We start from the raw sequence: 22,247 nt of genomic DNA on the forward strand, positions 1-22,247 counted from the left end.
AGCTCGTGATACGTCTGGCGCGGAGTCATTTTGCTATCTGGGATGTATTACTCAACCATGGACTTTATTTATTCACAGGGCTGCCAGCTCTCACGCATCTCCCGTGACACTCACGTGTTCAGACTTGCGCTCAGGCAAGAAATCCTATGGCAAATCTATACTATTCTATTATAAACCGAAAAATAGCTACGTCAAAATCGTTGGGGTAGTTTGCAAACCCTAAAGTACAGTATATACAAGGTAATAAAACATGACATAAATGTCAGTATAACGTTGCAGAATTACATAGGAAAATACACAGGAAAGTATCATTCATAGCATTTTTATCAAGGCAAGTAAACACTGATTACACTTCTCACAATTTCTTTGAAGTGTATCATTAATCAACATTTGATGGAAAGTAAATACATTTGTGTCATGACCTGCTCGTACGATCCTCGTGTGTGCCACGCCCCCTCATTACCTACGCGTGTTACCCCGATTGTGATCACCTGTTGCCTGTTATTTTCTGCTTGTCTTGTGTATTTAGTCCGCGTCTGAGTCAGTATTCCCCAGATCTGTCATTGTCGTAGTGTAACGTGAGTTCGCCGTGTGCTTCCCTGAGTCCTGTCTGCACAATTAAACCCCGTTCTACCCGCATTTTACCGCTCTCTCGCCCGCACGCCGGTACTTATTTTATTTTACAACAATGTGACACTTTATCTGTACATAAGATATAAAACTTTCACTCCTTAATACCGTGCATGTGGATGAAAGTGAACTGAGTCCCACCACACAAAAGAGACTGAACAGTGTCATTTTGAAAGAGGCTGGAGTTTGGGCTGCATGTCATTGAATAAATTTCGGCATCAATAATAACATCAATGTTACGTATCCATCCTTTGACCACTTATGACTGTGATAAAAGATACAGCAATGCAGATAAGAAATGATAACTGTTCTCTCACATGCTACAGGTAAAGATCACAAAACATGCCATTAATTTCTGTCCATTTTGGATTAATACTGAATAGAAAATAAACAATAATACATCACCATCTCGGTGGTTTGTTTGTTAGAAATTAATAAGCTATGAAGCTTTAGTTAGATGCCATCAAACAATATGAACCGTTTTGCCACATTCTCTAAATCAGGCTATAGTTGGTGAATTATCTAAAAATAGAGTACTACAATATATGATGAATGATATGCTATTTCTTACACAAAGGCTTTCTTATAAACCAGCTCTTGACAAGTAACATCACCTCCTGCTCCCCAAAAAATCCTAAATGAACATATGGCTGACATACATTATGCAATGTGAATGAGGAAATATCTATTTAGAGATCATATTTTCTGATATCGGTTGAGCTTGTAAAGTTTTATCATTAGAATAACTGAAATAAGATGTTTGACAACAGACCCTAAAATAAATGAAATACTGAATATACTATAACAGCTACTTACACAAGACCTGATGTTAGATTGTTGAAAAGAATCACTGCCTCACCATAATTATGTGATCAGGACAACCATCAATAGACCATACCTCCGACGCCCATCCCATGCCAACCCTTAAAAAACTCATACACTTAATGTGGTTCTTGTAACTTTTATTTAAGAAAGCAGAACAAAACTAACAGCAGGGCCTGTTAATGGAGGTGTATGAATGATTCTTTAACAATAAACAGCAATGCTTTTCAACCACTGTTTCAGCTGCAAAGTTTCATAACTAAACAGTCAAATTACCAAAGTACTAAGAAACTAAAAAGAAAAATATACTTTTAAAAATGGTAATTTGCACATTTATGCATGACCATAAAATTGGTTTATTTATTATGTTTAATGTTGCACAGCCCCTAAATGAATAAACTTAATCTAAATTAATAAAATAAAAAAAACATAACTTTAAACCTAATATTCTTCATCACATTTTCTCAAAGCTAAACTCTTTCCAGGATATAAGTTGAAAAGTACAAAAAAACTGATTTGTCTTTAAGCAAATTTTGCATTCACTCAAACAGTCACATCTATTCAACCACTTGAGAGTGTTGTATGTTAGCAAATTAAGAACATTCCGTCCTTAATTTGTATTTCAATTTACAAGCATCAATGGATCATTACATAGCATAAACATTTAAATCTCAGCCTATTTCATAATAGTTCAATAAGTTACACTACCATCTACAATGACACTACAGAGACATTGTTTTAAAATTTTGATTTTCAAATACTCAAATACCTCAGAAATATTTACAAATTAATGAATGATTCTGATGACTGGCTTGAACTTGTAGCTTCTGAAACATTGTAGAAGTCTGAAAATACATTGATACAAATATTTTTATATAAAGTTTTCAATACTTTACAGGTAAACAGCAAAGCAAATTTTCCATTCATTAATAAGCATGTAAATGCATCTCACATGACCAAATGTTCATCATTGAACTATCAGACTGTTTTCATCTAAAATATCTCCATTTTTAAAAACGTTGTACACACAAGTGTTGAGAACAGAATGTACATGGTTGCTCACTTTTTCTTCCTCTTCTAAAATGGGCAGCCCAAGAAGATGCACCTGCACCTGTACTCTATATAACAAATAACATGCATTACAATTTTTTTGAAAAAGAAAATGTCACAGTTGGCCACAATTAATCTGTTACATTCAAAACAAATATGTAGATATTTTTGCAAAAAATCTTCCTCATAAATGTGATTTTTTTTATAGACAGCTATAGGAAATGTAAAGCTACATTTAATTTTAGGTAAAACTTTGCTATGCAAGTATTGTTTAAAAGTACAAATGAGCACATACCCTTATTCTGTTACATGTTTTTGGCAGAAACAAAATTTTTCCCATGATGGCTGTTCGAACCTGTATGCAATGAAACAAACATGGACTGGCAAGGTCGCAAAACTTAATTAACTATAACAGTCACTGAATTAGCACAAAAATTGCATTTATGGGGAAAAAATGTCAATACTTACACTGCTGTCTAGGAGAGTCCCAAATATTAAAATGAAGAATCCCTTGAAAATGTAAATATTAAAAAGTATGTCTTAAGTACAGGTGGCAAGAATGATTGTGCATTTCTGGACTTATTAAACAACACAAAGAGGATCAGTAGATTCAGGTGAAAGTGTTAAGAGTAAAAACCTTGATCAATTAAATTTAGTAGTTGTAGTGTATGTCAATAGACTCAAATTACAGAAGACTGAATATATAAAAGCTGTGGAACAAAATTACATTACCCATTATTCATACCTGAAGTGAATTGAGGACTGAAAATGCAATGTGGACTCCGGGATTAGCAGGTGCCACCATGGTCCCTACGCCAAGTCCCCAGGTGATGCCAAAGATGGGAGTTAAAACAGCGACACACCTTGCGATGACCACCAGAGCATTCTTCTCCTCAGACTGACGGTTCTCACCAACACCCCTCATCAGTAGTTTATATAGAACCACAATTAGAATCAACAGGTTCACAACAACAATGATCAAGGCCGGAATCACAAATGACAAGAGGGCATCAGTCTGGTACCAGTTCAGCCAACATGCATCATCTTGCCTAAAGTAGCCATTTTTGGGAGCAGTGACTGCAATGGTGATTATAGCAATGATGAATGGTGCTCCGTAACCCACCATGAAGGCAATGGCCATCATAGTGCGCTTTGACATGCGGGAGAAAACCATCATGGTACGGTAGAAGAGGAAGAGAGCTGAGATCAGCATCCAGAAGAACAAGGCAAGGTAAAAGAAGTGAATGAAGAAGGTTGCAGCACTGCATGCATTCTTCGGTGTGCTCTGGCCTACGTCTGACACTGCTGCTCCAATGATGAACCATATGTCAGCAATCAGCAGAGACAGAGCAATGTTCACTATAGCGACGTGTCGCATGTGTGACGTGCTGTTCTTAGTGACAACTCTCCATACAAATGCTTCAATTATAAGGCATAAGACCAGGCATCCCATTGATATGCCGACTCCAAAGTACGTGATGTAATTTAGAGCAACCTCAATGGATTCAGGTACAAAAGGTGACATTAACATCGAAAAGGAAGTCAGGTGGTTACAGGAACAGGTGATGCTGTCATTCGTTTCAGATTGCAGTTCACATCCAGTAGCGTCCCAGCCTCCAATGCCTTGAAAAAGTTTGAAGTTCCAAAAAACACACTGGTTGTTTCCTTTTGTTTTACTTATTTTGTCGAACGTCATTGAAATGTTATTAATGGTTTCATTTACATAAACTAACATGACAATTCCATTGATGGAGTCATTCTTTCTGTTTCCAGTGCTCCGTGGAGGTAAGACAAACTCAAGAGTCGTAAAGACGATAACTGTGATACCCGTGTTGATGGGAAGACCTTGTCTTGGGATGAATATCTGAGATGAGTTCAAACTTGTACTGAAAGTGCTTGTAAATGTTGTTTTGCTTAACTCAATGTTTTTTGTACTTATTTTAAAGGAGTCACTTAAAAGATTTTCTGCAATTTTTTCTACTGATTCCAGCAAAGCAGAGCTTGTATTTTGGGTTTTGGTATCGCTGTTCAGTTCTGCCCAGGATTTGTCAGATTGGTCTGAAACTAAAATTGTCACTGTTTTCAAAACATTCTGGAAAAAAAAACACAAAAATCTGAGTGAAATTTAATAGGATTTTTTCCTTGAAAAATAAAAACTGATTTAACATATTTCATGTAATATGAAATTTTTTCATTTCTCTTTTGAATGAAACCATCCAGTTTTCTCTTTAGATGTATCTGCCCTTATATCCCCAAAACGTATTAAGTTCCACTTACTGTCATCACGTCACTGTTGATGGTTTGTGTAATGGCAGAAATTCTGCTCAGAATGTCGACAATAGCAGAAATAGTGGCAGTTGAATTCTCTATTTCGTTTTGAAGGTTTTCTGTGGTGTTTTTCAGTTCTTCCAAAAACACTGGTACAGTTATCTCATTGAGGTTCTTCAGGGAGAAATAGAGGAGCAAAGAAAAGAGGACATTCAAAAATGATGGAGCTTTTTTGTGGAAGTGTGTGCACTGATGCCAGCTGGGATGTGGCTCTACAGGGATGGATTCTAAACATCTTGCCATGTCCAGGCAGCACAGTCCATCCGATCCCAGAGACTATGGCCGCAAGGCAGAGAACAACCCAGGATGGGGCGCCAACCCATCGCAGGGCACAATCACACACCATTCACTCACATAACCATGTTATGGGCAATTCGGTAACTCCAATGAGCCTCAGCATGTCTTCGGCCTGTGGGAGGAAACTTCAGTAGCTGGAGGAAACCCCATAATGACACAGGGAGAACATACAAACTTGGTGAAGACAACAGTGAGACAACAGTGTTAACCACTGCACCACCGTGACACCCCAAGTATAAACATATCCATTATAAATATAAATTTCACTGATCGTTCATATGTCATAAATACAGTAAAACCTCAGACTGCGAGCATAATTCATTCCGGAAACGTGCTTGTAATCCAAAGCACTCGAATATCAAAGCGAATTTTCCCATTAGAAATAATGGAAACTCAGATGATTCGTTCCACAACCCAAAAAATATTCATATAAAATGATTAATACAAAATATAAAGTAAAAATACATAAAACAAATTAACCTGCACTTTACCATTGAAAAGAATCATGGATGGTGTGAGGGAGATGAGAGAGAGGAGAAGAGGAGGGTTATTTTGTAGCCCTTTTTTGTAGTGCTTTTCTACTAAATTTTGATTATACGAGTGAGGCACGCTGACTGACACCGAGCATGGGAAATGGTTACCCACAATCCAGCAGCGTAAGAGAGAGAGAAGAACCATTGGCTCAGGTATGATTACGTGACGCTCGGCAGACAAAGCATATACATAATACTCGTATTGCAAGACTTTGCTCATTTATCAAATTTTTGCTCATCTAGCAAGACACTCGCAAACCAAGTTACTCACAATCCGAGGTTTTACTGTATTATAAAATAAAAAAAATAAAAAATGCAGTTAATCAGATAGAAAAAGTAGTTTTACACTGAAAAAATACCACTATTAACACTGGAAAGATGCTATACTTCATGCTGGTCACACATATAATTTAATACATCAGTTATCTTAATTTTAACTGTATTACCTTGGATACATTCTGTAGTCTGATAATTTCACTCAAAATGCAGTTATCAGCTACAATCACCCAAACTCCTTGTAAACATCTTGCTGTTACGGTGCCTTCAAAGTTTTCCCTGCAGCACACAACAGCTGTGTCTCCTTCCTTCCCAGAACCATAGGGAATGCTGTTACACTCTGGTGCTGGAGCAGATGGAAGAAGTTAACACTCAGCGAAACGCTACATGGACAGAACAAATGCAGAGGTGGTTATGTAACAACAAATGGCTTCTGGTTTTTTTTCTAAAAACCAGAAGATTCTGTTACTCTACTCTTAGAGGGACGTGTACAATTTTCAACAGATATACGATCACCATCACAACCCGGGAAGGAGGGAGGCGAAGGCAGTTGTTGGGGAAAGTGGAAGGGGTTTTATTCCAACAAAATACAATAGAAAGGGCAAAAGGAAACAGACTGCAAGGGGTCAAAACCAGGCTGGGAGAGCAGGGGGGAAACACAGGGGGCAGGGTAATCAGAAGGGTAGCACAGAGAAGCAGCAGGACCACACACACACACAACAATACAATGACCGAACTGGGGAGCTCAGGACAAGGAGGCACTATATATACCACAGATGAGGGAGCAGACGAGAGACACCTGGGGATCATCCACACGAGTGCCGAAACGAGAGGCGGGGTTAAACGAGGAACAGGTGTGGCTCGTTAGTGCTACACCATGGGGAACACAGGGGAAAGAGGCTCACTCTGATTTGGAAATCAAAATCATATTTTATGAGCAACTTTTGATTTTGACTTTTGCATTTTCTGGAACAGATTTCTGTTAATGGATTCATTGCGAGTCAGTAGTTATTCCCAAAACCAACATATCAAAAACTTGCCTCCTGAGAAAAAGTTCACTGTGGCCTTCATTTCATTGATGATTTTTCCTCTGTTTTTTACTTGGCAGGTAAAAGTTTTTGGGTCACATTTTCCTTGTTCAGTGTTAAAAGAATGGACAAAACATTTTATGTTGCTTTCAGGGTGAACTGTGAAAAGAGCATATATAACTGCTATTGGTACATGCAGATGCACAAATATCCCAACACTGATCCATCATCTAGACCAGGTATTGAAAACCTGGAAATATACATTCTGATTGGTAACTTATTAAGTTGCCTTTAGCTACTCAACAACATTCATAATCTGCAGTTAAATATAAATTGGGGGGGGGGTATGAATTATCCAGTTCAATTTCTGTCATACAAGCTCAAGCAGAATGTTCTGTATGAGCAAGTTTGAGGAAGACTTAGTTTTACCTTTTTCTGAATGAGATAAGAGAATTGCATTTAACAATAAGAGTAATGCAACACGCTGCAAATAAAACTGAAGGTTATTTACAGTCACGGAAAGACACTTAAATAAATATTACCATTGGTTGAGAGTTCAACACTGGCCATCCATTTGGCCTCAATGTCATCGATATTGTTGTATGTGACACAGCACTCCAAGCTAATTTCTTCCGTACTGTCACACGGGCTGTTCAATTGCCATCTGCTGAGTTTGACCATTGGAGCGACAACATTCGTCACCTTAATGAGTTCTTCATGGAGGAAAATCAAAATCGTATCCTTCATGCTGCATCTGTATGTTCCTTTGAGGAGATTCAAAGGAGGAAAACCATTAAGAAAATGACTTTTACTTACAGGAAATAAGGTCAAAAGGCTATAACATCTGTGTCAACCCTGTAAAAAGTAATTATTTGCATAAGTATATTTGGCAGTAGTGGTAAGGTGTATGTGCTTTCCAAAAAAGCTGTACCAACTTTTTATCGTAATTTGTTGGAATGTATAACAATGTCTGAAAATAATTAGTAAATATGGGCATATTGAAGGCAGTGGCACTGCAATCCTGCACTGGACATCAGTTAGAACATGGTTGGATGAATGAAGGCTAATGTTTCAGCTGATCATCTACAGACAATAATTTTAAATTGGGCAATTCTACAAAAATCACGCAGATGCTGGAAACATTCATTGAAATATTTTTTTGTTACCTTTTGTGATAATTAGAGAGTTATGTATTACAATTAAGGTAGAAGATGGTATTTAGAAAGCAACTGATGACTGAGCCCCTATCAGTGTAGTTGCGTTATTTCACCATCAGTCCTCTCCGTTTACACCATCACAGTTTTCTTAACAATAGAGCTACAGATTTTTATGTGTCACAGAGCCAACATGTTGCATTGCTCTTCGCCGTGGCATTAATACTCAGTCACGACTGGGATATTTTAAGCTTTTTAATAATATATAATGGGGGGAGGTCAGCCTGTGGCTCAGTTGGCAGGAAGCCTCATGACACCACTGGGGCTGGGAGTTTGAGTCCCATTTGCATTTTTTTCATGGTCTCCTCATATTAATTAGTCAGCTGTACTGTTTGACAGGGTGTGTGTAAATATGTTCTGTGATGGACTGGCATCTCTCCAGGATGTACCCCTGTTGTTTTTCCTGTGTTGCCTGAGAAAAACTCCTTGTTGGTTGGAGGATGGATGTATGGCTGTATGGATGGATGGTGGATTGATAATAAATGAATGATCCACTTACCACTGTCATCAGTGCTTATATCCTTAACGGTAAGTTTTAGAGTTGAGCTGGTGATTGTGTACTTTGTATCATTATACACTGGTACATTATTCACAAACCACGACACGCTTCCTTTTTGCATTGATTCTGGGACCATGCATGTCAGCTCCATGGTGTTACCAGGATATATCATCTCATAGTTCTTTGTGAAAGGTTCTGGTCCTTGAAGAATGGAGGAAATATGCTGTCAGTATATACAGACAAGCACATTCCAATAATAAGAATAAATGGTAATCAAAATGAACAGCAAGAAATATAGCTAAATGAATGAGAAGATGGACAAAATGACTAATGTCAATTCACGGAGAGAAATACACCCAAACTAAATTGTCTTTCAGGAGTGGGAAGGATCCAGAGGAAAGCCCCCTGGACACACACACACACACTGAATACTTCAGTCAAAACCTTTAAAGTAATGTTCTTAACTTCACTTTGTATTGTAAAAATGAAAACAAATATACGTATATGTTTAGTTACACTACATCTAGTTATCTATGAATAAACATTTTTTGTATTCTGTCCATTCTTACAGTTAATTTTTAAGGGCATAGCACTTTCATCTTACCATGAAGAACTCCTTGAAAAGAATCAGAGTCAGCATTAAACCCTTTGGTTACAAGATCAGCCACAAATTTATCATTTGCTGTTGCGATTTCAGTGGAATTCAGTTGGTTGGTCTGTAATAAGAAGTCAGTAATCACACTTCCAGGCCTGTTTAAAAAAAAAAGGCAAACAAAGAACAGAACAGGCTCATCAGCCATAAAAATCTGTAGTAATATGTCTCCAAGTCTAAGATTCAAGAAAATAAATGTAAAAATAAACAAATAAATGAGCAAACTTACCTGAAGTTAGTTACCTCTACTCGAATAAACCCCGATATAGCTTTGTATTTTTCACAGAGCTGGATGAGACAGCATTAACAATGGAAGCATAAAATAATTTAGAGTGATATCATACATTTTCTTCAACTATATGACACAAAATTTAAAAAATTATGTTTATTTGTGTGATTTCATTTATTTTTTTCTTTTATTGGTTTAAGATAAAACCAGTAGGTATGATAACGTTGTACAGTACAGTAGTTTTTTTACTGATACTTACTGCTGATTCAATGTTATTTTTTAAATTTTTGTACATCATTGTTGCGGGGTCTTTTAAGTCCTCTGTGAAATTCCGTAACATGCTAAATGACATCTGCAGCTTAAATCCTATAAAAAATAAGATAAAAATATAAAGATTAAAAAAAGTTTCAGTATATATACCACTTATAACAATAACTAAAATATAGGAACTTGTAGATAGACCTGAGACGACTTCTGCTGGGCTCAGACCAGTCTAAAATGATTACATCATCAGTTAAATTACCACTGATCCTGCCCATCAGCCATCACATCTTCCCAGCTACAAAAGAATCATAGTCCATCAATGTCCTGGTCATCCTTACAAACCACATTATCCAGCTGCTACAACAGGCATTAGCTAGTAGTTAGTTATCTTGCTAACTGCTTCTCAACTGGCGGTTCGCAGGTAAACGACTGAGATTGTTTTGAACAGTTTTTCTAATGTGACTTGCTTTCCTCAGGAAATTTACTGCCAGTATTCATCTAACCAGATGCCAGTCTGCCATTCTACCCCATACATGCACTTTGATTACCAAACTGGGGTGATTCCACTGTATCAAAAAATATAAAACCCTGAAATGCTATATTTAAAAAAAAATCATAAAATAAGTGTCCATACAGGATGCAGGATAAATTAAATGTAATTCCAGCTCTGTATAAACTTTTTTTATAAACCTTATTTTTAACCTTTTGGTTAACCTTATTTTTATCCAAGATAGGAAAGACAGAAGCTTCGTAATGGAGCGTATATTTCTATTAATAGGACCTAATAAAACAAAAACAGGTACACAAAGTCAAATGGCACAACAGCACTTACGGCCGGTTATGGGTGACATTGTAGAGCTTGACGTAATCGAGCCAGTCACAGCTACCATGGTGACAAAGAATTTGGTCAAAAAGGGTTGGGTTACAAAGGACTTATAAACAGCTTGCAGGATATACTCACTAATACAGTCCATTCAGTTGCAATGTCCTGGCACAATTTGCCAGTATCAATTCCCATAGTTCCATGAAAAATTCGAGCAATACTGTTAACTGGTAACACAAGACTAAACAGCGATACCAGTTAGCACAGAAGGTAAGGTGGGTTATTGAGCTATATAACTATACAGTACAAACACAGCTCTATCGCCTACGTATCAGTGACATGGGTACAGCTCTTTCTTGACTCTATGTGCATGTTGACAATTAAATTACCATGATGAGCTCCTTGAAATTATTATTAAAGGGACTTAATTATAAATCATTGCCAGGACATACTAGGACTTCTATCTTGGACATTCCTGTTGTGAGCGTTGTTGTGGCAGAATCTACAGAAAATAAAAAGCAAAGAATATATGTCTGCAGCATAAGCAAGAGCCGGAAGGTTTATCAGCTGTACGCACCAGATGACACAGCAGTGTAGGTGGTGGCAGCATCTGTAAAGGCAAAGGAGGCACGATAAAAATCAGGCTCGTGTACTTGATAAGTTCACAGCAACGTAAAAATGCTTTACGGCATAAAGTTCCCTGGAACCAACATGAAATGTGTCCACATACACATACCGGTAGATGTTATATTCTGCATTGTGAGCCCCACTGTGGTAGAATCTGTAGAAGAAAAACAGTTTAAACTGTGTTTACATTGTTGATGTTGGATACTGCATTTACATGATCCATTCGATAAGACAACATCTCTACCCCACAAAAAATGGATGTTGTAGGGGAATGGATACCTTGGCACAATCAGATCATTGAAATTACACATAAAATTGGTTGGGGGGAGTGCGAGGGGCACAATGAAATTTGTCGGGGGGGAGGGCAGATTCTCAAGGGAAGCCCCATCTTGCAGTGTAGGGTTTCATATATTCCATCCATCCATCTTCCATAACCACATACGAGGAAGCACCCAACTGGAATTATAGCTCATCATACTGCACTATTAAAATTAACATTTGATTTGTCCATCCTGCTAAGTCATCCTGTCCAGCGTAGCCCTTGCCTTATTCCCTCTGCATCCCAGGACGGCCTCCAGGTTTAACCACAATTGTGCACTGGGTGATATGGTGGTTATGGACGATAGACGGATGGATCTTGATACATTAATGTGCACATGAACCACCCACAATACCTAACAATGTAGCTGGATGTGATGATATTGTAGCATTTTCATCTATTGAAACAAATAGGGGAATAATGATATGGCCACAAAAACACATTAAAATTTTCAGTAACCTTATTATAATAAAATGAATGGTAAAAATCCTTTGGGCTTAGTTGTAAAAGAAGTACTTAATTGTCACTGAATTAAGATTGTGATGTCCACTATACATTACACTGTAAATTGGTGCTTTTTGAATGCATAATTTCCTGAAGAAAACTAAAGTGATACATTCATAATGAGAACTTCGGGTGAAAAGGACACACATAGCCATACCACCTGCAGCTTGGACTAGGTAATCCATACTGAAACTAAACAGGTTTGGCCCTGGCCAGTAGTTAGATGGGAGACCAACTGCGAAAGCTAGGTTGTGGTTGGAAGTGGTGTTGGTGCTGAAGCAGGATTCCTTGTTGATCTGGATAACTTGTGGTATTTAAGGTAGACTGGGCTAAATATAATTGAAGAAACATAAAGTATATTTAAGCTGGGTACCTGAAATCCTACAAGGTGTGTGACTAAGTAAGAAATCCAGTGCCATGATACAGGGCCCAGTTCTCCGCTTAGTTCAGGGTACCCCAGTTTAAATGGATTTTACTTTTGTTCACTTACATTTAGCCCAGACTACCTTAAATACACGTTATCGATCAGTCATGTTTTGTGTTTACATGTAGTCAGCCAACAGCATACCAGATAGACTTTTGAAAGCTCACAACAGACTGGAGTAAATTTGTGTGATTTTAGGATCTAGAAATGTTTTTTTTTTGAGGTTAAATTTGATTTACTTTACCTGGGAAACACCGTTAGTGGATTTACAGTTAGTGGAAATAAATCCAGAGGAAGCTAACTGGTCTGTTGATGGTTTTCAGAGTAAGCAGGAACAATGTTTTGCTAATGAAGAAGTGAGCTTTTATAATTAGCAGTTAGCAGAACCCTGCCCACCACTGACCCCGATCCCCTAGTGCAGTGACAGGAACACTATGCTGTAAAAATGGCACCATCCTTTGGATGAGATGCAAAACCGAGGTCCTGACTCTCTGAGGTCATAAAAAATCCCTGGGCATCCTTTGAAAGAGTAGGGGAGGTACCCCAATGCCCTGGTTAAAACTGCCCACTGTGGCCCTATCAAATCCGGCCTACTAATCATCACCTGTATCTAGTTGCTAAAATCTCTCCTGTCCCTTCACCACCTTAGCTACTGTGTGGTAAGCGTACTGGTGCAGAATGGCTGCTGTCACATCAACCTGGTGGGGGCTACACAGTGGTGGTGGTTCAAGTGGCTCACCATTGGTTCTGTAAAGCACTTTTGGTGTCTTGAAAAGAGTAAATGTAACATTCATTACTTCAGAAGGAGAATAAATAATAGAATAGCAAAGCTATTCTAACTGTGGGGAAATTACTGAATTACAATATGAACTGGATTGAAAACAAAGAGTGTTTTAGTCATGTAAAAAAATCTCTTCAACCAATTGTATTTGAGCAGTTATAGTTGCAAAAGTGTCAAAGGTATGGTCACTTCTTTAGTTTGATTTATGTATGACATATGTTTTTGTTTCCTATTTTCTATGTCATACATTTCCATCCACTGGAACTTCAATATTTTCCCTTAGATAAAATCAAGATCACTACAAGAATGACTAAGGACCGCCCACACAAATACTTCTATTACAGCAAAGAAGTTTTATGAGATCTAGTATGTGGCACATATAGGAAAAGTGTTTGAACGATAGTTACTTGGCGTTAGTTGGCAGAACTGTCCATCGGCCGGTATTCCGTTGATGCATCTGCATGTGCCATTAATGATGTCATCACAAGGGGTGTACGCAACACAGCTGTCGTTCAACCAGGCAAACTGTTCTTCACACATGCACTGGAATCCAGGACCATTCGGGTAACAAACTGAGGAAGCAAGAATGAGATAGTCAGAAGTAATCAGTGGGTTCACTTTATTCAAATAAGGAAAATAATGTGTCTGCTTTCTGAAAGGCCAGCATCCTGGAGTTGCTTTTTCACTGTTGATGTTGGGACTGGTCTGAAGCAGGTACTATTTAATGAAGCTGCCAGTTTAAGACCTATGATACGTCTAATTTTCCATCTACACACTCTAATGTATTTATCCTCTCGCCTAGTTGTGCACCAGGGCCTCCCTCTCCTCTTTCTGTTTTGGTTAGATACAGTTTGCACTGCTTTGTGAAGGGAGTAGTACACAGCACTGTATGAGATCTTCAGTTTCCTGGCAATTTCTTGTATGGAATAGCCTTCATTTCTCAGAACAACAAGAGACTGAGGAGTTTCAGAAGAAAGTTCTTTTGTTTCTGACCATTTTGAGCTTGAAATCGAACTCACAATTGCTGATGCTCCAGATACTGAACTAGTCCAAAGAAGGCCAGTTTTATTGCTTTTTTAATCAGTACAACAATTTTCATCTGTGCTAACATACCTGCAATGGGGCTTTCTAATGATCAATCAACCTTTTAAAATGATAAACTTGCATTAGCAAACACAACATTCCACTGGAACACAGGACTGATTGTTGGTGATAATGTGCCTCTGTACACCTGTGTAGATATTCCATTACAAAGCAGACATTTCCAGCTATTGATAGTTGTTTACAACATTAGCAATGTCTATACAGTCTTTCTGATCAATCTGATGTTATTTTAACAGACAAAAAAACTAGATTTTTTTCAAAAGCAAGGAAATTTCTAAGTGACCCCAAACTTCTAAATGGTGAACAGTAGTGTATCTTAAAATTTCCGTTAGATAATTTGAAAGAAATTGTGAAGAAACAATCTCCGAGCGATTGCTTTTACCTGTTGTTAAGTTCACCCCAGTTAATTCAATGGTATCAGTCAGTGGATATGGGAATGGTGTTGTTGCAAGCAGGTTCCTCAGATCATTTATCACTGCGATATCTGACACGGTCACCTCAATGTTAATGTCATAGTCCAATTCAATTCTGGTAGCTGTATGAGAAGCAAAAAGAAGTACACAAGGAGAATTTCAAGTACTATTAAAGCTAAAAAACCAACTATGTGCATGGCATCAAAGATAAAAGCTCCAAAGATAGAACAGCAATTGTTAAACCATCCAATTGATTATATTTTGTCAGTTATGTACAGAAAGTCTGTTTACCTTTAATTTGGTGTATTACATCTCATTTCGTCATGTATGGTCTAGTTCTACTACTCATTTCAAAAGTAGTTTTTGGAATTTGGTAGCATAAGATATACTAAACAGAATATAATACTTAAGTCAATAATTCTGAAAAATAAATGTTATTTTCTTTAGAAGTTTTAGTTGCATAATTGTACATGACAACATAAATAGGATTGATTGTACTTACATAGTTGTAGTTGGCAGCGATGTCCATCAGACGGTACAGCATTGATGCATCTGCATGTACCTTGAATGATGTCATCACAAGGGGTGTATGCAACACAGCTGTTGTATGACCAGGTTAGCGGTTCTTCACACTTGCACTGGAATCCCGTACCATTCTGGTAACACACTGAGGATGAATTGAGAGCATTTGGGTACAAAGCAAACACCGCTTGTATGAATGTAATTGAAAGGCTATAATTAATCCATCCATCTTTTGACCCCTTAGAGTCACTTGCAGCCAGTCGTAATCCATCTCAGGTCACATACATGCAACCAGCCCAGGTCCAAGTCCTCATGTCTAAACGGGATCTTGCAGAAGCGCAGATCCTCCCCTTTCAATGTTAACCATTTTTTTACGTGATGCTCCAAAATTTAGTGGAAGACTCCAAGTGAATGGTTTAATAAAAGGTCAATTTTGAGCTAAAATTCATGTATTTTCATCAGCCTTAATGTTAATTTTCATTAGTAGCTGGTGAATGAGATATTGCTACAGGATGTCTTGATTTCTGTCCTGTGTTTCTGTATGTTGACTTATTCTGGTCTGCCGTCAAAACTTCACTTACTAGCTAAACCCTGCTAGAGGTAAGACGTGTGTATGTACCTTGATATTTTAATACATTTTCACGTGGACATTGCCAATAAATAAGCAAGCGTAATACTTGTAGCGATTTTGATGCACTTTTAAGTTTGATTTAAACATTATTTTTCAAAAAATTTCCAAGTACATTTTAACCATGCAACATGTACAATACCAATATGGGGAAAAAAACTTTTTGATCACATTTTAAATTTTACTTTGTGCGCCTTTGAAATGGTAGAACAACATAACAACAAATGGATGTGCTGCATCTTTAAGGGTGTGATCATAAATATGTATGATAAGTAAACAGGACGGCTCTGTAACTGATTTAACCACTGCACACAATTATCCTAACAGCTGGTCTTTTTGAGTGTGGGGGGGGAACCAATGCATCATGGGGAGACCATGCAAATCCCCATACAAAGATCGGAAGCAGAATTCAAAATGTCACAAAAGTGTAATTACCTGTAGTAATGTTAACTTCAGTGATGTTAACTGTGTTTTCAAGTTGGAAAAGAAAAATACTTGCATTCAGTGCTGATCTCATTTCTTTAGCGTCATCTTGGCCTGAAGTCTTAACTTCAATATCAAAAGAGATGTTCCAAAGCGTTGTTAGTTCTGTAAAAGAGGAGGTGGGGGCTCCGTATCAGTCCATCCATATTCCAATCACTTATTCTGAGCAGAGTTATTTCTATATGTAATCTGGACAAGATTAATAAAAACATACCAACTCTTTTTTGCCTGACTTGGACTTGGGATGAGTTTGCCTCCTTGTTGTCTATCTAAAATAAAAAAAATACCCACTAATCGGTACAAATCTAAAAGGCAAAACCTTTTGTTTGACACACTATAATGCTTTTTACTTTAGGTAAAATATTATTGCAGAATATGTTTGACATTAGAAAAATATGGATGTGCCTTTTCTGATATTTCTGGAGCATTTGAAATGAACTAATAAATAAGAGTGTTACAATAAACCATTTCCAAGTCTGACTATTTTTCCAGGAGAGTGAAACTTGACCAGCTAACAAATATAAATGTAGTAGATGTCTAGCATTCCTTGGCACACCCATGTGAATTCTTCATTTGGTGCCAGTGGCGTAATATCAATAAGTTCTGCTAAGGATTAACCCTTTCTGGGCGACACTTTGCACAGCGGATTGCTGTACATCAGCATTGAAATGATCTCTCTGGGACTCTGACAGCTCAGCATTAAATAGCCTCTATTCATCTGAAACAATGAGTCTATTTTATGTGATTTATTGATGACAGATAAGGGTTAAAAGTAATTACAGGTACAGGTTATTTTCATTGGCAAGCTACCTTTAAGATACTGTGCATAGTGTTTTCAGATACTACTTTATAAACATAAGAATTAGCAATATGTTCTATTTACTGATTCATATAAATTGGATTAAATGAAAATAGTGTCAGTTCTTCTTCAGTCATTGAACACATGGTAACTCGTTTACTGATTAAGAGGCATATAATGTAAAGACTATGTGTTCTCACTGCTTTGTGAGATATTGTGCTTGTTGTTCTGAACCTTTGTTTTGTCTTATTCCATTTTCGAACTGCTTTATTCAAACTTTTGCTTATGAACTCTGCTGTTCCATTAAAGAGTCTACTCTGAACTCGGACCTTTGGACTGATTTATTGCTTTTTCATATCATCATTACCAAATCTGTTTTTCAAGATTAGTTGACTTTTGTTAATTGGAGCAGTTCAGTCTGCAGCAATCAACCCTGATTACCTTAATATTTGTTCTGCATATAACTGTTAAAAGCCTCCCACACACATACATACACACACAAATTTATAGGAGCATATAAATTGGGAAATACACATTAAAAAACAAAATATACAATTATATTGTTTCATAAAAGAAAGGCTTGGTAACATAGAGAATAAAATGACTTACTGTGCCAAAGTAGTCTGGGATTTCAGCAAATTCTCCTGCTTTAAAGACGGTGCATGTTACCATCAGGAGGATTATGAATAACAGTTTCTGACCTTCCATCCCTGTACCTATAAATAAGGAGGTTACAAACATATATCACTTTGTTCACGGATCCATAAGACATTCCTTTGCAATTTGGAGGGAAATCATTAAATGTGTCCTGTTGTTCTCGGACAGGAGTTGAGAGGGTATATTGTTCTGTAAAATGCGTAACATGCAGGCTGTGTCAGACAAGCAAAGGGAATGTGAAAGGTTTAGTTCCCCAGGAACAACTATTTGAAAAGCCACATATTACTCGTAAAGCCTGGGAAAGACGACAATCATTTTTAATGATTTAATTACCTTTCCATACAAGAGAAAAGTCACAGTGAAGTAACATAAGAACAAGAACATTTATGTCCCAACGTGCAGCCCATTGGGAATGCATGGAAAGGTCCCTTAAAACCCAACAGCTAAGCATAAATGGAAATAAACAGTGAAAGATTGGAGGTCGACCAGTCATCGTGGCACATGAGCATCACCACTGCATGCACTACAAAAAATATTTTGACATTCTGCTACTTCCCTATTGTTCAAACTTAAACTAGTTACAGAATTGTACAAGTACAGAATTCAAGTACAAGAGTTTATAGGCTTTCTCTCTGCCTCATACAACATTACTCATGTTATTATTCCTGATTCGAAAATCGGTCACTGTACCGTATGCAATCGAAAATGGAAATTTAACATTGTAATTTACAGAAAAGAATAGCTGCGTAATGAATATGCACTGTTATATACACTTCAAGTAAAATACCTTGAATCTTGTATTGAATCTATTACCTATCACTACATCTAATTCCTGTGCAAAAATAGCCTTGAGGTACATACTTTGTCATCATTGGTAAGTTAACAACTATTTAGATGATAATAATATTCGTAAATATTTTCTTTGGATTTCCATACAGCCCAGAAACAGCAAAAACAATGTATTGTTGTCTTCTGATGCAAAAGTAACAATTGTGTCTGTAAACCTAAACGCTGCCCTTCGTGAGGCAGGCTTGCATAAACCTGTCTAGACCTATCTTTATGTGGTTTGTCTCATATTTAAAAAATCGTTTTCAGCACGTAGAGAAACCTGATAACCGTACTTTCCATATTTGGTTAAAAAAATGCACCATTACTCTTTTCATAAATGTTCCACTAGTCAACACCTTACGTTAATATAAAATGTATGCATAAGTTTACTGACCTGCCCCTAGCAAATGCTTTAAATTAATAAAAAATGTGAATTGGTTACAGCTATCTACCTATAAATTCTAACAACATGGGAAAAACTCTTGTTAACCGGAGGACGTAATATGGATAGTGTATTGCTCTATTTTTGTGTATACTTTAGCTTATAAATATTGCAAGGCCAAAAAATGAATAGCCTCTCTCTCTCTCTCCCTCTATATATATATATATACACTCACCTAAAGGATTATTAGGAACACCATACTAATACGGTGTTTGACCCCCTTTCGCCTTCAGAACTGCCTTAATTCTACGTGGCATTCATTCAACAAGGTGCTGAAAGCATTCTTTAGAAATGTTGGCCCATATTGATAGGATAGCATCTTGCAGTTGATGGAGATTTGTGGGATGCACATCCAGGGCACGAAGCTCCCGTTCCACCACATCCCAAAGATGCTCTATTGGGTTGAGATCTGGTGACTGTGGGAGCCATTGTAGTACAGTGAACTCATGTCATGTTCAAGAAACCAATTTGAAATGATTCGAGCTTTGTGACATGGTGCATTACCCTGCTGGAAGTAGCCATCAGAGGATGGGTACATGGTGGTCATAAAGGGATGGACATGGTCAGAAACAATGCTCAGGTAGGCCGTGGCATTTAAACGATGCCCAATTGGCACTAAGGGGCCTAAAGTGTGCCAAGAAAACATCCCCCACACCATTACACCACCACCACCAGCCTGCACAGTGGTAACAAGGTATGATGGATCCATGTTCTCATTCTGTTTACGCCAAATTCTGACTCTACCATTTGAATGTCTCAACAGAAATCGAGACTCATCAGACCAGGCAACATTTTTCCAGTCTTCAACTGTCCAATTTTGGTGAGCTCGTGCAAATTGTAGCCTCTTTTTCCTATTTGTAGTGGAGATGAGTGGTACCCGGTGGGGTCTTCTGCTGTTGTAGCCCATCCACCTCAAGGTTGTGCATGTTGTGGCTTCACAAACGCTTTGCTGCATACCTCGGTTGTAACGAGTGGTTATTTCAGTCAAAGTTGCTCTTCTATCAGCTTGAATCAGTCGGCCCATTCTCCTCTGACCTCTAGCATCAACAAGGCATTTTTGCCCACGGGAGTGCCGCATACTGGATGTTTTTCCCTTTGCACACCATTCTTTGTAAACCCTAGAAATGGTTGTGCGTGAAAATCCCAGTAACTGAGCAGATTGTGAAATACTCAGACCGGCCCGTCTGGCACCAACAACCATGCCACGCTCAAAATTGCTTAAATCACCTTTCTTTCCCATTCTGACATTCAGTTTGGAGTTCAGGAGATTGTCTTGACCAGGACCACACCCCTAAATGCATTGAAGCAACTGCCATGCGATTGGTTGATTAGATAATTGCATTAATGAGAAATTGAACAGGTATTCCTAATAATCCTTTAGGTGAGTGTATATATATATATATATATATATATATATATATATAGAGAGAGAGAGAGAGAGAGAGAGAGAGCAGTGCAGACTATCCAAATACTATAGATAGAATCCCAAAGTTCATTAAAATTCTAGAACTGGAACATTAACATGTGTTTCTTCAATCGTTTCTGGCAAAGATACGGACAGATTTGGATTTCTTTGGAAACTTACAAGATGCTGAAGGCTTTGGCTCCCACTTGAACAATGGCTGAGGAGATCTTGCCAGGTTTATTCTACGCAGAAAATGCAACGAGCTGCTTGCAAGTAGCAGAAAAGACTCAAATTGCTCTAAATTCTATGCAAAGCTCCCATGCTTTGTTGTAAACTCAATACTGGTAACATACCACGTGAATTTGATTCTGTACCAGCCTGCACAAGCAATTCTAACAGTATGGAAGAATCATAGATACCCAGCACCACTGCCAGTTACCTCACACTTTGCTTGGTCACAATTACCAAAATCGGCCTCCAAAATCAATAAAACTCCAAGCAGACACACCTCTGTCTTAGTTCCTTGAATTTTGGTAAATGTGCCCATATTTCCCAACCATCCATCTTCCTACTGCTGGGAATCTATCCCAGGGAGCAAATGGCACAAGGCTGTACACTATGGAATATCAGTTTTTATCAGTAATTTACAAAGAAATGTGTGCATTTATACCGCAGAAGGAAATCCACGTGAAGAAGGGAAAAAGTGCAAATTATACACGTTCACAGACAGGTTGCAAATTCTGATAATTACTCCACGAATACTGCATTTGCACTTAACATTAATGCTGTGGAAGGATTTTGCATCTAACTTTGCGCGTTATAATGCATTCATACATATTTTTACTTATTTTGCCTTTTCTAATAGTTTCTTTTAATTCTATATTTTGTTATTTATCTTAACTATTTTCCCTTTTGTTTTATATATGTATATGCAAAGTAACAGAGCTGTTTTGCCACAATAAGATTTCACTGCCATTGTACTGCACAATAGTGCATGTGACAAATAAAAATCCTGAATCTTGAAGTCTTATATATCTAGTATTTATATATTATTTATTAAATAAAATGTATACCAATTTAAAATTCATAGATGTATTTACTTATTATTGTTAGTAGTAGTAGCAGTAGTAGTGTATAGTAGCAGCAACAGTAGTAGTAGTGTAATAGTAGTAAATACTATTCGAAATGTCTAATTCTATTAATTCCCCAGTAACAGCATTATTAACAGAAATATTTCATTACTTCATTGACAACAAAGTACATATACATTGCTCAGGCAATGGAGACATATAGTATGTAGTTATTACATTTACACAAGTCATGTTGCAAAGATGTAAATAATCCCTTACTTACCTGATGTGTGTTGCTGAACTGTTCACTTGCTAATTATATTTGCCACATGCTGATGGGGAAAAAAACACGGCAAGCACACCAGTCTGAAGGAACATCTTATGATGTGAGAGAAACATATTTGTCTAGAACTTCCTGAAAGGTAGTAAGCAAGCGCCATGGTACCAACCAAACCAGTTTCCATTTTTAACCAATTTCCTTGTGTCTTAGCAAATCTGGGCCAGTCTGGAAGACATCTGATATATAACATTCTTTAACACAAACACAATTTATGTAAACTTTCATTTATTAAGAAAACAAATAAAATTGTGATATC

At 37.4% G+C, this 22,247-nt stretch overlaps 2 protein-coding genes and 1 long non-coding RNA gene across 3 annotated transcripts; all 3 read right to left on the reverse strand.

Moving 5' to 3' along the window:
- Positions 1-1,575: 1,575 nt before the first annotated feature.
- On the reverse strand, positions 1,576-5,697 carry LOC111856784 (adhesion G protein-coupled receptor F5-like). Its single transcript, XM_023837014.2, has 6 exons — positions 4,780-5,697; positions 3,248-4,594; positions 2,971-3,012; positions 2,798-2,857; positions 2,516-2,570; positions 1,576-2,297 (listed from the first exon to the last, which is right to left on the reverse strand). Exons 1-6 carry the CDS (start codon positions 5,071-5,073, stop codon positions 2,233-2,235), a joined length of 1,863 nt encoding a protein of 620 aa, XP_023692782.2. The 5' UTR covers positions 5,074-5,697; the 3' UTR covers positions 1,576-2,232.
- Positions 5,698-6,989: 1,292 nt separating this feature from the next.
- Positions 6,990-8,842, reverse strand: LOC111856504 (uncharacterized). Its single transcript, XR_011984094.1, has 3 exons — positions 8,678-8,842; positions 7,507-7,728; positions 6,990-7,123 (listed from the first exon to the last, which is right to left on the reverse strand). It is a non-coding gene; the product is annotated as an uncharacterized lncRNA (long non-coding RNA).
- Positions 8,843-11,073: 2,231 nt separating this feature from the next.
- Positions 11,074-15,472, reverse strand: LOC140577631 (adhesion G protein-coupled receptor F5). Its single transcript, XM_072703097.1, has 5 exons — positions 15,451-15,472; positions 14,787-14,939; positions 13,708-13,872; positions 11,382-11,426; positions 11,074-11,255 (listed from the first exon to the last, which is right to left on the reverse strand). Exons 1-5 carry the CDS (start codon positions 15,470-15,472, stop codon positions 11,209-11,211), a joined length of 432 nt encoding a protein of 143 aa, XP_072559198.1. The 3' UTR covers positions 11,074-11,208.
- Between the last annotated feature and the right edge of the window lie 6,775 nt (positions 15,473-22,247).

The sequence above is a fragment of the Paramormyrops kingsleyae genome, chromosome 19, assembly GCF_048594095.1.
Source record: "Paramormyrops kingsleyae isolate MSU_618 chromosome 19, PKINGS_0.4, whole genome shotgun sequence".
NCBI classification, from domain to species: Eukaryota; Metazoa; Chordata; class Actinopteri; order Osteoglossiformes; family Mormyridae; genus Paramormyrops; species Paramormyrops kingsleyae.

Excerpts from the sequence above, each read along its gene's own strand:
- LOC111856784 (XM_023837014.2), bottom strand. The coding sequence starts at position 5,073 with ATGGCAAGATGTTTAGAATCCATCCCTGTAGAGCCACATCCCAGCTGG. Across the intron at positions 3,013-3,247 it reads CAGTCCTCAATTCACTTCAG|GGATTCTTCATTTTAATATT; the intron begins GTATGAATAATG and ends TACATTTTCAAG. Across the intron at positions 2,571-2,797 it reads AAACATGTAACAGAATAAGG|AGTACAGGTGCAGGTGCATC; the intron begins GTATGTGCTCAT and ends TTTGTTATATAG.
- LOC140577631 (XM_072703097.1), bottom strand. The coding sequence starts at position 15,472 with ATGGTACGGGATTCCAGTGCAA. Across the intron at positions 14,940-15,450 it reads GGTACGGGATTCCAGTGCAA|CTACCAGAATTGAATTGGAC; the intron begins GTGTGAAGAACC and ends CTTCTCATACAG. Across the intron at positions 11,427-13,707 it reads GTTCTGCCAACTAACGCCAA|ATTCTACCACAGTGGGGCTC; the intron begins GTAACTATCGTT and ends TTTCTTCTACAG.